This window comes from Theobroma umbraticum, unplaced genomic scaffold (assembly GCF_002168275.2).
Source record: "Theobroma umbraticum cultivar Fairchild unplaced genomic scaffold, ASM216827v3 scaffold_50.0, whole genome shotgun sequence".
Lineage (NCBI taxonomy): Eukaryota > Viridiplantae > Streptophyta > Magnoliopsida > Malvales > Malvaceae > Theobroma > Theobroma umbraticum.
Window position 1 is genome coordinate 6724010 of NW_018397261.1, and position 15987 is coordinate 6739996.

General features: G+C 34.4%; 3 protein-coding genes across 3 annotated transcripts in view; all 3 read left to right on the forward strand.

Moving 5' to 3' along the window:
* The first annotated feature begins 1655 nt into the window (after window positions 1–1655).
* Window positions 1656–6986, forward strand: LOC110418164 (subtilisin-like protease SBT3.9). The gene is made up of 11 exons (XM_021430809.1): window positions 1656–1947; window positions 2048–2139; window positions 2512–2609; window positions 2714–2869; window positions 2997–3108; window positions 3840–4383; window positions 5029–5126; window positions 5218–5457; window positions 5798–5912; window positions 5982–6204; window positions 6289–6986. Exons 1-11 carry the CDS (start codon window positions 1861–1863, stop codon window positions 6858–6860), a joined length of 2337 nt encoding a protein of 778 aa, XP_021286484.1. The 5' UTR covers window positions 1656–1860; the 3' UTR covers window positions 6861–6986.
* A 4416-nt stretch (window positions 6987–11402) lies between these two features.
* Window positions 11403–13145, forward strand: LOC110418613 (GATA transcription factor 3-like). The gene is made up of 3 exons (XM_021431390.2): window positions 11403–11636; window positions 11752–12047; window positions 12149–13145. Exons 2-3 carry the CDS (start codon window positions 11754–11756, stop codon window positions 12821–12823), a joined length of 969 nt encoding a protein of 322 aa, XP_021287065.1. The 5' UTR covers window positions 11403–11636; window positions 11752–11753; the 3' UTR covers window positions 12824–13145.
* Window positions 13146–15770: 2625 nt separating this feature from the next.
* The window catches only part of LOC110418612 (cytochrome P450 84A1-like), a 1801-nt gene continuing 1584 nt past the window's right edge, over window positions 15771–15987 (forward strand). The window contains 3 exon segments of the mRNA XM_021431389.2: window positions 15771–15846; window positions 15849–15955; window positions 15957–15987. The exon segment at window positions 15957–15987 is cut by the window's right edge and continues 274 nt beyond it. Coding sequence (XP_021287064.2) covers window positions 15771–15846; window positions 15849–15955; window positions 15957–15987 — 214 coding nt within the window.

Below are 15987 nucleotides of genomic sequence, written 5' to 3' on the forward strand. Positions count from 1 at the left end.
TAGCTTTCAGTAACTTAAAATAATAAAAGATATTATAATTTATATCAATTAATCAAATATTAATTATAAAAAATTATTTAATTTAAAATAAAAATATATAAATTTAATTTAAAATAAAAAAATAATAATAAAATTTTAATATTTTTAAATAGTTAGTGCGCTTTTAAAGTATATTAGTGACGCTTCTCATTTGTATAAACCTTCTTCTGTTTTTTTTTTTTTAATTTTATGAAGTATTATAATTTAAAATCTTTAATACAGCATATCGTACAATCACTTCATCAATTGAACCAACGACTAGTTTACCATACCGAAACTGTAGTAGTATTACAGTTGAGCTGTTTACATTTTTTAAAACCGTAATAGTCAAAACGCATTTCGTCTTCTGAGCGGCAAGCTTATAATAATTGACAATAAGAAAACTATTCAGTGGAACGTTACAGTTTTGAGCAAAATCATAGGTGTTAGCAGGTTACAGCCAGTAGAGTTGCGACACCTTTCAGTCTTCAGGGAAAAAGTTAAAACAAATAATTTTCCTTTTGAATATGATCAAAATATGAACATATCATCTGGGAAAAAGAACTACTTGTGTCATTTTGCGGGCAAGTGCATGCGTCCTTGGGGGCTTCCAGAGGAACTCAGATAAAAGAAAAACGTTTGAATTCTTTTCGCAACTTTTAGGTGGATGTAAGTCACATTTTTTGTAATGTAGTTTATTAAATTATATTACAGTGTTTGTTTTGTAACAGATTACTACGATATAAAATTACAATGTAATCACATTGCAGCCAATGGATGTAATGTGATTGCAGTCCAAAACCAATGCAATCACATTACATTGCACTTTGTAATGTTCTTAAAATAATTTTACCCTTCAAACTTTATTATTCCTATTAAAATATTTTATAATATTATAATTAAAATAATATATAATATAAGAATAAAATTAAAATAAAAAATAAAATATAAAAATTAATATTTATATAATATAGATAAACAAATTAAAATAAAATATATAATATAAAATATATTAAAGAAATAAAAATAAAATATATAAAATTATAATAATAATAAAAATAAAATATATGACATTAAAAATATATTTAAAATATGATATTATATAAAAATTAATAATAAAAATATAAATATATTAAAAATAAAATATAAAATATTATAAAAATAAATAAAAATAAAATACATGATATTAAAAATATATTTAGAAAATGATATTATATAAAAATTAATAATAAAAATATAAATATATTAAACTTATATTTTAATAATTAGGGGTAATTTTGACAATTAACATTACATTCCCACTAAAGTACTTGTAAACCAAACACTATTATTTTATTTTTAATCACATTATTTGCAATCACATTAACTATAATCACGTTACATTATAATGTATCAACGTTACCTTAGACAAAGTGCGAAGAGCAGAAGAAGTTCAAACAGAAGCCACTTCACCAACCCATTGTTTCGTTCATGGAGAAAATTCAGTCAACCCAAGTTCGAGTCAACGGTTGTTCTTCCACTTAGGCATTTTCCCACAAAGTAAAAGAAGACCAATAAGAACAAACAGACAAACGAAAGCTTCCATCTTCAAAATCATGATGGCTGTGAAGATTGCAAACAAAACAAACAGGGCCTTAAATGACTCTGACAAAAAGACATGTCTATCGTGCACCCAGTGAACCTTTAAGCGTAAATGACAGTAGCAGTGGAGCAGGTATCCACTGCGGTCCCCGCACGTCTCCCGACTCTTCCCCTCACCAATTTAAGCAAGTAGCTACTCTTCTTTGATAGCCTGTGTCTTCGATATATGTATTTTTTTGTTTCCACGTTTCTCAATCTCTCATGGCTTCCTTTTCTTCTTCATGGGCATGCGGTGTTGTTCTTGCTTTGTTGCCTTCTTTCTTTTTTCTTGCGCTTGCTGCAAGCAATGTAGGTTTTCTTTCTTTAACTTTTATTCCAATTTTTTGCTTCAGCTTATGATCATCTTTGGTTTGCATTTTTTTTAATGGGTTCGTTGTTTCTTTGACAGGTTTATATTATATATATGGGAGAGAGACATACTGATCAGCCAAATCTACTGGAGGATTCTCATCATCAAATTCTTTCAGACATTCTTGGAAGGTTTTAATTTCAACTCTCTTTAGCAGAAGTTGTTCAGTGGCTTTTCTTTTCAGTATCTTCATTCAAATGAAAAAAAAAAATAAAAGTTGGTCATTTGAAGGGAACTAGTAGCTATAAGTTCATTACTGATACATAATTAATTTGTTTGATATCAATATACATACACTTAAAAGCTTTTCCTTCATAAGTTGCACTTCAATGTTTCTTACTCTCTGATTTTATTTGCACCCTTTATTCATATGCATCTTAATTGAACTTTTGCTTACATGAATGAACAAAATTTCTTTTTGACAAGTTCATCTGTTAAGAAGACTACAAGAGACCTGTTTATTTGAAAATAGAAAATAACATGTTATGATCTCAATTGAACAGCAAAGAATCTGCCAAGGAATCCATTTTATACAGCTACAAACATGGGCTTTCAGGATTTGCTGCAGTCCTCAGTCAGTCTCAAGCCAAGCTTATTGCAGGTGTAACAATGTTGGTGAACTGTAAACTCTTGTTTTTCTCCTTTAGTATTCTATCTCAAATGGGTCTTTTAGTTGATTTTCTATCTCATAACATATCGATGCAGATGTCCCTGGAGTTGTTCGTGTAGTTCCAAATAGAATTCTAAGTCTGCATACCACTAGAAGCTGGGATTTCCTGCATGTAGAGCCTCAAATTGTGGATGGGATTCTTTCAAAGAGCCATTCAGGCATTGGGACTATCATTGGTGTCATGGATACTGGTCAGTCTCGAAACGCTTTGTGTATTTTTTTACTTTTCTCATTTCTTTATGAAACGAAAAAATAAAAAACCAAGCTATCTATAGTAGTGGTTGACAATTGTTTTTTTTCATAAATTTTGGTGAGAAGGTATTTGGCCAGAGTCTGAAAGCTTCAAAGATAAGGGCATGGGAAAGGTTCCATCTCGATGGAAAGGGATATGCCAGGAAGGAGAAGGATTTAACCGCTCCCACTGCAATAGGTATTCTTACAATTTGACCAATGCTCATGCTATTCTTTCTTTTTCCTAATCAGCCATGTTTTCTGTCCTTGTGGATCAAACCAATATCGTATCACTAGACCTCAATTTAATTTCTCAAACCTTGGCTTGAACTGTAGAAAATTAGGTGGATCCTGCTGCCTTTGGCAGTTGTTTCCTGAAGCATCCTCATTAGCTAACAAAGTTGCGTACTTCACTACTAAAATCAGTTGTAATAAGCATAAAAGCATTGGAATCTTTCTGTCCTGGATTTGAGAATTTTTTACTTCTGTGCTTTTGGTCTGATTTGTCTCAAAAGAGGAGAATTTACTTCTTACAGAATATTGCAAGTTAAAATTTCCAAGAATCCCAGAATCTTTTTTCTTATGAAACAATCTCTCCTCTCACTCACACTTGTTTTAGTACCAGATTTTTCAAGAAAATTACAGTTTGATGCCATATTTGGTTTAAGTTTATTGAAACAGCGGTCTGCTTCCAATTGCTATTCCATTGTCAGTAACTTTGCAGTTGACTTGGAATATGTTGCCAAATTCTTTTAACTTATACAATAGGACCGGATTATCTTTGATGTTTCTAAGTTCATTGTCACTGTTATGTCTAGGGAAATGCTTAAATATAGATTAATATATCCTAGTTCATATGAACTGTATGTAGTGTTGACTGTTGATGTTGGCTAAATTATAAGGTGTCTAATTATGGCGTGTTTGAAGCAGGAAAATTATTGGTGCTCGTTGGTATCTTAAAGGATATGAAGCTGAATTCGGAAAGCTTGATCCAAATGATGGGGTTGAGTTCTTGTCTCCTCGAGATGCTTCGGGCCATGGTTGTCACACCTCATCTACTGCAAGTGGTGCTCTAGTAGAAAATGCAAACTTTAGGGGACTAGCCCAAGGATTAGCCAGAGGAGGTGCTCCTTCATCTTGGCTAGCTATCTACAAAGTTTGTTGGGCTACTGGTGGCTGTAGCTCAGCTGACCTTCTTGCAGCATTTGATGATGCAATCTTTGATGGTGTCAATGTTCTTTCAGTATCTTTGGGCTCACCTCCTCCACTTTCTACCTATGTTGATGACGCATTGGCTATTGGTTCCTTCCACGCTGTAGCAAGAGGAATCTCTGTTGTATGCTCTGCTGGCAACTCTGGTCCTTATCCTCAAACTGTCATTAATACTGCTCCATGGGTTATAACTGTCGCTGCAAGCACCATTGATCGAGATTTCCCTGCTGTGGTCACCATGGGGAACAACCAAACTGTTGTGGTAATGTGTAATTTCCTTCTCAATGATTGAAAATTTTGTCCAAAGTTTTACTGATATGACAATCACACGTTAATTAACCAGGAAAAGAAATTCTAAATAATGAGACACAAAAAAATTTGCGTAAAAAATAATAAATTTATTGATTGATAGTAGTTTTGGATATTCTAGGCTTCATGATGTAAGTAAAATGAATTTAACATCAATAGAGATACAGCAGTTTACCGCTTTCACAAACCAGCCTCCTGTTGCAAATTCTGCTTGCCTGCTAATATTGCCATGAGGGCATGAAACTTTAGTTCAACTTCCCTTGCTGATGTCTGTTGGTCCATCTTCTTGTTAGGAGAAAGGTATTAAAATAAAATCTGATTTCAGTTGATTTAAATATGCATAATCTTTTAGTGAAGGTGATTTGATCAACTAGGAGCTTTTCTGTTGAAATTTTTAGAAATTAAGTTGATTCTAATGTCATGTGAGAACATTTAAATGTGACCCGGGCACGGCAGAACAATGCATTTGAGATATTCATGTTTGGATTATTATTGAACTATCATATTTAGTTTGTAAATTTTAATTCCTTGTAATAATAAATATAAATACAAATTTATGGTTTTGTTATTTAGCTATGTTTTTTATTTTTTCATACAGGGTCAGTCTTTTCACACAGGAAGGGAAGTAAACAAGTTTCATCCTATCGTGTATGGAGCAGATATTGCAGCCACTGACGTAGATGAAAACAGTGCTGGGTAAGACTCGTTCGTATGTTCTAGTTCACATGAATATTGGAATCTGGAATACCGCGTAGGAATGAATATTCTGATATTTATACTTTTGCAGAAGTTGTGATTTGGAAACTCTGAATGCCACTTTAGCAAGAGGAAAAATAGTTCTTTGTTTCCAATCTCGGTCACAGAGGTCAGCTGTCATTGCTTCAAGATCTGTACTCAAGGTTAAGGGTGCTGGTGTTATCTTTGCACAGTTTCCTACTAAGGATGTTTCTTGTCCGTGGAGTTTTCCCTGTATCCAAGTGGACTTTGCTGCTGGGACATCTCTGCTGACATACATCGCGGCAAGCAGGTCATTTTAACACTAGAGGACTTTCTTTTCTTTTTATTCTCTGTCTCTTTGTCTGGGGTTGGGGGGAGGGAGGGGTGGAGTTCCTCATTTATAGAGAGCAAACTTGACCAGAAAAAGTATCCACATTATTAGTTGTTTCATTCAGTAGGCATATAAGCTTTATATGATTATGTCTCCAACTGCAAACAGTTGAAATATTTCAAATTTATGCACCTTTCTGCACCAGCAGCCAGGCTGTGGGGTAATTTCATGTCTTCCAGATGAGACTTGAACCCTAAGTCCTGAGATTCCGTTGGAAGGCCATTATGTTGTTATGCAATGAACTCTTTCGTGTAAACAGAAATCCTGGAGTCAAGTTTAGCTTCTCAAAGACGGTTACAGGGCAACAGCTAGCCCCAGAAGTAGCGTATTTCTCATCACGAGGACCTAGTTCCCTTTCACCATCCGTGTTGAAGGTATTGGCATTCTTTTTCTTAAGAGAAGTTACAAGGCCCTTTTTATTAACATGTCAGTGCATTCTTCAGCCAGACATTGCTGCTCCAGGAGTTGATATATTGGCTTCCTGGTCCCCTGCTTCTTCCTCCAAGCCACTAGATTCACCTCAAAACAAAGAATCTCCAGTTAACTTTAAACTCGATTCTGGAACCTCCATGGCCTGTCCCCATATATCTGGCATTGTTGCTCTTCTCAAAGGTATCCATCCTACGTGGAGCCCTGCAGCAATTAAGTCTGCACTAGTAACAACAGGTAAGAAACAGAAAATTTATGGGATTTTAGTTTGCTCTTGCAACTTGTTAATGCAACTTTTCTCTTTTCATTTGGCTTGCGAAGCTTCTGTGACGGATGAATATGGCCAAAATACTGTAGCTGAGGGAGCACCCCACAAGCAGGCTGACCCATTTGACTATGGGGGTGGTCATGTTGATCCAAACAAAGCTCTATCTCCCGGTCTCATATATGACATGGAAATCTCTGATTATGTCTGCTTCCTTTATGCAATGGGCTATAACAGCACTGCCATCAGCCTAATGACTAGGGTTCGCACCCCATGTCGCAAATCAGCCAAGTTCCTCCTGAATCTAAATTTGCCTTCTATCACTATACCTGAGCTTAAGCAGCGGTTGACTGTCTCTAGAACAGTTACAAATGTTGGTCCAATAAATTCTGTTTACTTTGCTCGTGTTCAAGCTCCCGCTGGCGCTCACGTAACCGTCAAGCCATTGATTTTGTCATTCAATTCCACAACAAAGAAGCTGAAGTTTAAGGTTACCATCTGCTCGCAACTGAAAGTTCAAGGAAGATACTCATTTGGAAACCTGTACTGGGAAGATGGTATTCACGTAGTAAGGATTCCGCTGACTGTTCGAATTATCATTAACGATTATTTCTACACTGAAACATGACCATGACTGCTATAGGTTTTGTATCACTGAATAAATTTGAACTCATAGCATCAATAATTGTTCCTTGTCCGGTTGCTGTCATCCTTCAAAATGTACTTGATCTGATTCAATGCACACAAAAGCAAAGTTAATGGCCTTTTTTTTTTCCCTTTCTTTCGAGAAGAAAAAGCTTGAACACGGGTCCATTATGAATATGTGGATGTGGGTCGTTGAGCAAGCGTGTTGGTTGCATCTGCTCGATGACGAATGATTATGGGAGAGCAATACGCTTTCTCTTTGATGATGCATTAACATGGTGCAAAAACTAGGTAGTGGTCCGGTAGTGATGATAAAGTAGACATCCAAATTAAAAATGGGAACCAGCTTTTCATAAAGATGAACTTAAAAGGACTTCACCCAAAACAGGTGAAACTGTGCACCGTGGGTCCATAGTCATTAGATAAATTAGCTGATGCTGTCATCTGTCAATTTGAAGGGAAAGGCTTAAAGTACTTAGCTTTTTTTTTTTCAACATTTTACACCTCTGTTTTACCTCCCTAGTCATCAAATTTACTACTACTGAGATATACACATACGAGCGGGGTTTTACTTATATCAAAATTGAAAATTAAGAGATCGAGATCTAATTAATTATTACCTTTTCAGTCAATTACTTTATTTATTATCAAAAGGATAAAAAGAAAAGGGATAGAAAATCTTTTAAAAGTTAAAGTAATGGAGAAATATATAGGGTCATAAGATAGATTCCATTCAGTTGGGATATTAGTCACAGTTTAGAATAATGTTTTCACTAATGGAAGTAGAGACTGGTGGAGGAGGGGAGACTTTTCTTGCAGAATTAAATGGAGTCGCTTTGCTGAAATGGTCAGGTGAGTAATGAGTTTAGTTTTGGAATTATTTACTGCAAAATCACATGACAATAATTTGTAAGAGGAGTGGACCAAAAATTAGGTAAACAACCAAACCGGATCAAATTTAAAAATTGTTGACTTTAATTAACAACCACAACGGGCATATGCAAGTGGCCATTAAATGAGATATACATGGGAAGAATCAAGGAATAACAAAGTACAAGTTATATAATGGACTTTTAGTTCACTACTTTTAAGTATTAAATTTGACTAGAAAACAGCCAGTTGAGTTAAATTAAGTTTTGAGTTTCAAAACAATAAAATTATAATATCTCATTTCACATTAAATATAAATATAATTGTTAAAATTTATATAATGATTTAAATCAATCACTGAGAATTGCATGGTACAAGCAAACTTGAAAAGTTATTAAGATTTCAATTGTTATAATTGATATCAAAACATATGTCAATTTGGTATGTGCTTTGACAATATGCTGGTGAGATCTTTACTTTGTGGAGTGAATTTTGATCGTAGATATGTGGCATTGATAAGTGTATGTGTTAATTCGATGCAAACTTTTACATCGTGTAATAAGATTTTGATTTTGTCGAGTGAGTCTTGATTGTAATTGAAACATATGGTTGAAGACATTAAAGATTTAAATAAGTGAGATTATGATTTCTTATTTCATATCGAATTTAAATACGATTATTAAAACCTAAGTCAGTAACTATTAGTAACTTGAACTCACCTTTTGATAGTAGATTGAAAAATGATTCAATCAATGATGCTTTATCTTAAATCATTACAAAAACAACTAAAATCTTAAAATTTCAACATCAATGTAATGAGAAAATTCTTTTATTATATTTTTTACATTTATAAGAGTCATTCATAAATCATACTCTATATAAATTATAATTTTTATATAATAGTAATTATGGGTGTATTTCTTCTTTCTACTCTACAAGATCATTAAAAAAAAAAAAACCAAAGTTTTAACTTGAAGGTATATGCAGGACATAATTTTGGCATTGTAGAAATTTTGCTTTGTGTTGAAGACAAAATAATCGCCGGCCTATTTGATGAAAGTTCATCGTTTTAGAACCTTCTGAAGTGAAAATGCCTTATCAACTTCTGACCTAACTTCCAAGTAGTTGAGAATTGTGATATAATCCTCATGCAACTAAATACTTAAATTGTTAGGTTAATCCCAAATCTACCAGTTTGTTTCTTTATTCGCTTGTGCTTATCGCATATTGTTATATCCCTCGGTCAGGGATCATAATGTTCTCTCCCTTCTAGGTTTCATAGATAACTCTTTTTTTTTTTTTAATTTTTTGAGTTTTGTTTTTTTACATAGATAATAATAACGTTTGCTTAATTTAAGTGATAAAAATATGTATAATGAGGATAACGATTTTAAAATTGAGTTTTAGCGACTCATTTTATCTCCCAAAACAAAATAAGATTAAATTGGAACCAAATACTCTCTGTTTTTTATACATCAGTCAATTATTTGAGTTGGGGGTTTCAATTTAGAATCTAATAATTAAGAGGTGGACCAGCAAGTACATAAAACATTTGACATTTTGAGATTCGAATTTGTTATTAATGGAAATGAAGGAGATGAGCTGAGAAAAGAGAGTAAACCGTAGAGGGAAGGGGGCGGGGGGGGCATGTCATGCACGTGAGTGCCGTCATAAGCGAATGGTCGTTTGGGCATTTGGCAGCCATAATAAAAAGACTAATAAAATATTCGGAAACGGCAGCATGCCGATGATGCTCCGTTGTCAATTTCCATTGCATTAACGAAACTGAAATGGATGCAAAAAGCCTGTAACGCCACGTTCAGCTTGGTCGACTATTTGTTAGTCTTTCTTTCGTCAACGGTCGGCCGGTTTCTTTTGTAAATTACATGCCCAACACGAAATCTACGTGGACATTTCCTCCTTAGCCGCCTTTCTTTCCATATAGCAAAAAAAAAAAAAAGAAATTCCTTTTGGGTTTTGGCCTAGGCCATTTTTGATTTCTCACAATTTGGTCCTTAAGTTTAAAAAAAGCATTAGATACCACGTTTGACCTTTTTCATATATTAATATTACGTCTCACATCCCATAACAATGTTTTTTTATTTATTTAATATCCTTAGAATAGTTCTTATTTGACACGAATCAATTTTGATGATTTTGGAATTCTCTAGAGAATAACCTTCATTTTAAGATATACTCTCATTTAATAATAAGATCAAATGTTTTAATGATACATTCACATGACATTTTATAACATTTTAAATAATAATATAAATATTCTACCAAAGACATTCATTTATATATATAAATTTAAAAATTTAATATATATTGTCACGTGTTTGTGAGTGAAATATTTGTTTTTTATTTATTTATAGATATTAATTATATAAAATATAAATATTTTTAAAATATAAATTTAATTATTTATTAAGAAAATATAATTATATAAAAATAATTTATGTTTCAATTATATAATTGAAATTTTGTGGTACTAAGTTATAAATTACTCAATTAAGAAAAAAACATATGAAACTTATTTAATACAATTATAATTCTTTTTTACAGATTTAATAAATCTTATTAATATTGATAATAGTAAAAATGTAAGAATATAATAAATAAATGTAACTATTTTCTTCAACTAAAAAATTTGACAATATCTATACTTATATATATAGTATAAATATATAGATAACGATTATAGATTATACATATAGATAAATAAAGAGAATTGGAATTTTAAAATTTTCAACTCTTTTAAAGGAATAATAATCGTTAAAATATAGTTGAGAGTGTAATAATAAAGATATGCACATTTTACATATTTTCTCCTACTAGAAATAATAAATGAAATATAAGATCAATTATTCCCCAAATTTTAATTTTTTTGAAACAGTTTGAGTAAAAAATATTTGTTTCCTAAGAAAATAATTTTATGCGAAATAAACGGAGGATTAAGTTATATTAAGATATTCCTTTTGTCAAATAATAATCCAGCTAGTTTCTAGTCCACGGCGCAACACGCTTTGCATGCGTGAACTACGTACACGCGATTACGCCACGACATCACAGAACCCACAGATGTACCAACACGTGAGAGCCACTCGAAGTTGTGAACTGTCCGATGTTTAATCCTAAGGCTTTCTCTTCCGTTGATCGTACACGCTTGACTCTTGGCGCTTGCTTATAGAACCTGCCAAAATTAGAAAAGGAGGAGCGGGAATGGCAGTGCAAAATCCACCGAAAAAGGGCCGAGATTAACGCGGCAAAGCAATCCAATCCTGTAAATAATCTCAAAATCGAGTGTCAATTCGAAGACAAAGAGGCAAGAAAAAACACAAAATGATGGCGGTTTCAAGGATGGTTCCATTACCGATTTACAGTAGTTTTTGAACTTATCTTAGCGCCTAGAAGCCTCCTGTCACAATCTCGGCTCACAGACCAATCATCAATCCCTGATCCCGCCATCCAGAACAAGTAAACCAACTTTGACCATTTAAATTTCAAAAAACAGTTAGTGAAATTAGAGAAACTTTCTTCGTTTTCGCATTATTGGAAGGGACCAAACATTATATTAATATAAGTATAAGCACAACTAGTCAAGCGTGAAGCAATCGAAAATTCAAAGAAATCTATGTGAAAAATTAAGGATTCGGTCCAAACAAGGCCAACCCCACAATAGTCAAGCTCTTTTAACAAGACCCAATATATTTATTTTTTTTTGTATAAATATAAAAAAATAAAAGAAAAATTGATAGAGAGACATAAAAAGATAAACCATTAACTCATAGCATTAGTTTCGCCCACGAACAAGCCTCAACCACCTCCTTGCCTTTCCATCAGTTCCCTACTTTCATTCTTCTTTCTCCTCCTCCTTCATCTTTATCAGGTAAATCATCATTATATATAATCCTTTATCCCGTTTCTTTTGTTTCAAAAATTAAAGGGTTTAACTATTTAACGATTTTGGCAACTTAATTGGAAAATCTTATCTTTGGGTATAGAAATGGAGTACTGCATGGAAGCGAGAGCATTGAAATCGAGTGTAAGGGGAGAACTAACCATGCAAAGGACCCAGCATGCTGCTTTGGATGATTTTTTGTATATGAACGGCGCCGCTTCCGGGGAAGATTTTTCCGTTGACTGTTTCTTAAATTTTAATAGTGGAGAATTTGAAGAAGAAGAACAAAAAGATTCTTTTTCTCTTTCCTCTGAAGAACGTGTAGCAGATGATGATAGTAACTCTAATTCTAGCAGTTTTTCCTTTGATTCTCTTCTCACCAACGAGCTCTCCGTACCGGTAATTTTCATTAATTAAAATTTATAATTAAATAAATAAAAATTCCCCTTTTTACGCATGCAAGAAAATTGATTTTCTTTTTAAATTTGATGTGTTTATAGGATGATGAAATAGCAGGGCTTGAATGGGTATCTCATTTTGTGGACGATTCGTTTCCAGAGCTTCCTATATCATGCCCTGTTTTTAAGCCGCAAAGCGAGAGCCATGCAAAAACTCGGTTTGAAACAGAACCAGAGCTGGTGTTTGTGAAAACGCCGAGCTTTTCATCAACGGTTCCATCTAAAGCAAGGAGCAAAAGGTCTAAATCAACCGGCCGGACATGGCCTGTTGGGTCAATGCCTCTTTCTGAGTCATCGTCCTCGACAATAACATCGTCAAGTACTTCGTCGGGGTTTTCCGTGACCTCTACTAATGTTCAAAAGACGGACTTGGCTAATGATTTCCCTGAACCGCCGACAAAGAAACAGAAGAAAAAACCGGCGGTTCAAGCTAGTGGATTGTCAAGTGGGAACCCTTTCCAACGGAGGTGTAGTCATTGCCAAGTTCAAAAGACTCCACAGTGGCGAACCGGTCCGCTTGGTGCCAAAACCTTATGCAATGCTTGCGGGGTTCGTTACAAGTCCGGTCGGCTTTTTCCCGAGTATAGACCTGCTTGTAGCCCGACTTTTTCAGGTGATATTCACTCCAATAGCCATCGGAAAGTTTTGGAAATGAGGAGAAGAAAAGAGGTAGCAGGACAGGAAGCTGAGTTGACCCGGATGATTCCGAGTTTTTGAAGTTAGAAATAGCAGGATAGGTTCACGTGACCACGGTTGAACTCAGTTTAACTGTTTTAGTTTCTTTTCTTTTTTAGGCTTATACTCTTAATTATGTTTAGGGTTTGTAGAAAATTGCAGTCTAGTTTCTTATTGTAGGCAGGTAGGTTTTCATTTCTTTTAGAATTTTTTTGGTCATTTAATTGCAGGTTTAACGAGGAGGGAGAATTTTAGAGAAGATTATTGTTACCACTAGACTAGACTAGTTTAATATGGATTACTTGTCTTTGATTTTTCCCTTTGATTGAAACTTGAAAGCGTTATATTCAAGAGGTTTTTGACACGTTCAAAATGGTTCAGCTGGCACTTTGCTTCTTGACAATTCAAAAGGCAACTGGTTGTGGTGGGCTGAGGGGCAAAAAAGGAATTAAGGTACCCAACGATTTTAAAATAATGTTGCTTTGATTTGAGACCACGAAAGCTGGGTAGATTGGCATTTGGGTGAGGGCCGGCGTGGTTGAAATATCCGATTGAAAGCGGAATTCTCTCTCTCTCTCTTCATGGAAATGGGTTGATGGGTGCTGACTCGGTGCAAGTGCCCTGACCCCTGGGCAAGAAGCGAAGAGGTCAAGAGTCAAGTATGCCTCCTAGCGCCATTTTCAGTGGACCACACTGACAATCAGAAAATGGTACACTTGCTGGGGTAACGTGGTCTTAGCTGCCTTTGATGTTGATTGAATTAGAAACCAAAAAAAAAAAAAATGCCCATTCTTTTGTTTAGGTTTTTTCCAGCAATATTCTTGCCTTTGGAGTTTGGGTTCTCGATATCAGCACAATGAAAGCTCTGATTTTGTACATTCATCAAAAGGAGTTTTACAAAACTTGATTTCCTTTCCCCTTTTTGAAAATTTGTCCAAAAGTTTTTCCCTAATGAAAGATCTTGGAATGTAATGGGTTTATCCAAGCTAGTATGAAAATTGTCAAAAAGGCGGGCTGCCCTCAATGCTACTCTTAAACCATAATCACGTGACTTGATTGAATCCTTTGCAGTGAATTTAAACAATGTTTACGTCAATGATTGAAGAGTGTAGAGACGTCAAAACTCACATCCAAGGCTGTGAACAAATTGGGATTTCGTTCATGGCTTGGGCCAACAGAAACATTATGTACCGTAGAGCCTAAGATTTGAAGATTTCTACACATTTTGAAAGCACGAAAAAAGGAGACTTAACTTATTTGTTTGAAGGACTGGGTCTTGTTAACCTATGAATAATCGACACAGGACACACTATGCAGCCAGAGGATTTGATTTGAGATTTGACAAACCGATGGGCTTGTGGGTACAATTCTAAAGAATATCAAGCCATGGTCCTGAGGAAACAACTGCCCTTTTATTCCTTTTCTTTTCTTTTTTTTAATTAAGATGCGAAACAGCTAAGCTTTTGATTGTATAATGCTGATCAGAATCGTCATCTCCAGGATAACCAGCGCATCTCGAACCTCTAGTGCAAATTCAAGTATAATAAACAGTGAAACTCTTGCATCAATTAGTTTAAAAGAGTATCAGTTGTTCGATTCCTTCTCTCTTATATGCTGTTAATAGAACCCCAATTCCTTCTAAATTTATTCATACAACATATCGAACACGGCAAGATTCTTGGCAAGATTGTCTGGGTTAGGCAAAAAGGAGACTCCAGGTAGGTTGAGAATTGGCAAGGTTTTTTGGCCAGATTGCAAGAGAATAGTGAGCAGGAAGACTTTCCCTTGCTTATAGAAATGTAATGACCATTTTCTAAATACACTGGTCATGATAGTAGCAAATTAGTTGATCAAGGTTATCGTATGCTGATCAATTTGCATGGTCAAAACAAAAGGTGTCATTGGTCACAAACCATATTCCAACAAATTATCCCACTAATACAGTAAAACTGATAGATCAAATCATATGTAGTACTAATTAAGTTATCATTGGAAGATTTCCTAAGAAAGAAAGAAGGGTAAGCTGAAACCATCAATGGTAGGAGAATTAATAATGACAGCAACAAGGTTGAATACCAATTCATCTCCTTCTGTTATTGCCACAAGATATTCTTTAGTTTCCATCAACTAAATGCTTCTCTTAATTCACATATCCCTCTATGACAAGTGGCTAAATAGACCCAGTGTTATGGTTAGCTAAATAGACCCAGTGTTATGATCCCAACGAAGACTGCGCATTTAATAATTAATAGTATCTTTAATCAATGGGATGTTAACGAGTCAAAACGAATAATATTCATTAGAATTGGTGAGATAGTATGACCCATAACAATTGGTATTAGAAGGAACTCTAATTACTAATCTTTTAACAAAATTTAAGATGTCAGACAATTACTTATTAAAACCATAGAGACGCTATTAAATAGTTTAGTTTTTTTTTTTCACCAAACAGATTCTACCACGTTTTCCACCTATCAATGTAGGAAGCAAATAAAAAGAGAAAAAGAATCTGTAAAAGAAGTAAACAAGAAAACGTGGCTTGTTCCAAACTAGGCAATTCACTCTGGGCTAGCTAAATTTTCCTAATTGACACTGTGCCTATGGTATTTTGTTGGAAACAGTTCGTCACCTTCTGATTGTTACCATAACAATGAAAGGATAGATCGTTTGTTGACGGAGGTGATTGTCATTGTTAGTAAGGAATGATTGTCCAGCCTAGTGGAGCCCAAAAGTTATTTGGACTTGAAGATAGTGGAAATGGAAAAATCAAATTAAAAGGAAATAAACCTTCAAATGTAGAAAGAAAGCTACCATTATCTTAATCCTTTTACTTCCTTATTTCAGCCTCCACTCTTAATTAGTTTACTAATTTGCAAGGGTCAAGGGCCTTATATTATATTCCCACTTGAAAATTTCAACCTTAGTCCCTTTGTGTAAGGCTAGCTCTCTCAAATTATATCCATAAACCTGTGTAGAATTCATCCTTTCAATGGATTTCCTGCAAACTCTATCATCTCTTCAATCTTCACCAATCTTCTTTATTCTTTCTCTGTTGGTTTTCTTCATTTCGTGTTGGGCTGGAGCAGGAAAGTCTCATACCCTCCAGGCCCTAAAGGGTACCCAATTATTGGCAAAGTGAAGATGATGGACCAATTGACTCATTGTGGGCTAGCTCGGTTTAGATAAACAGTACGGTCAGAGCGGTC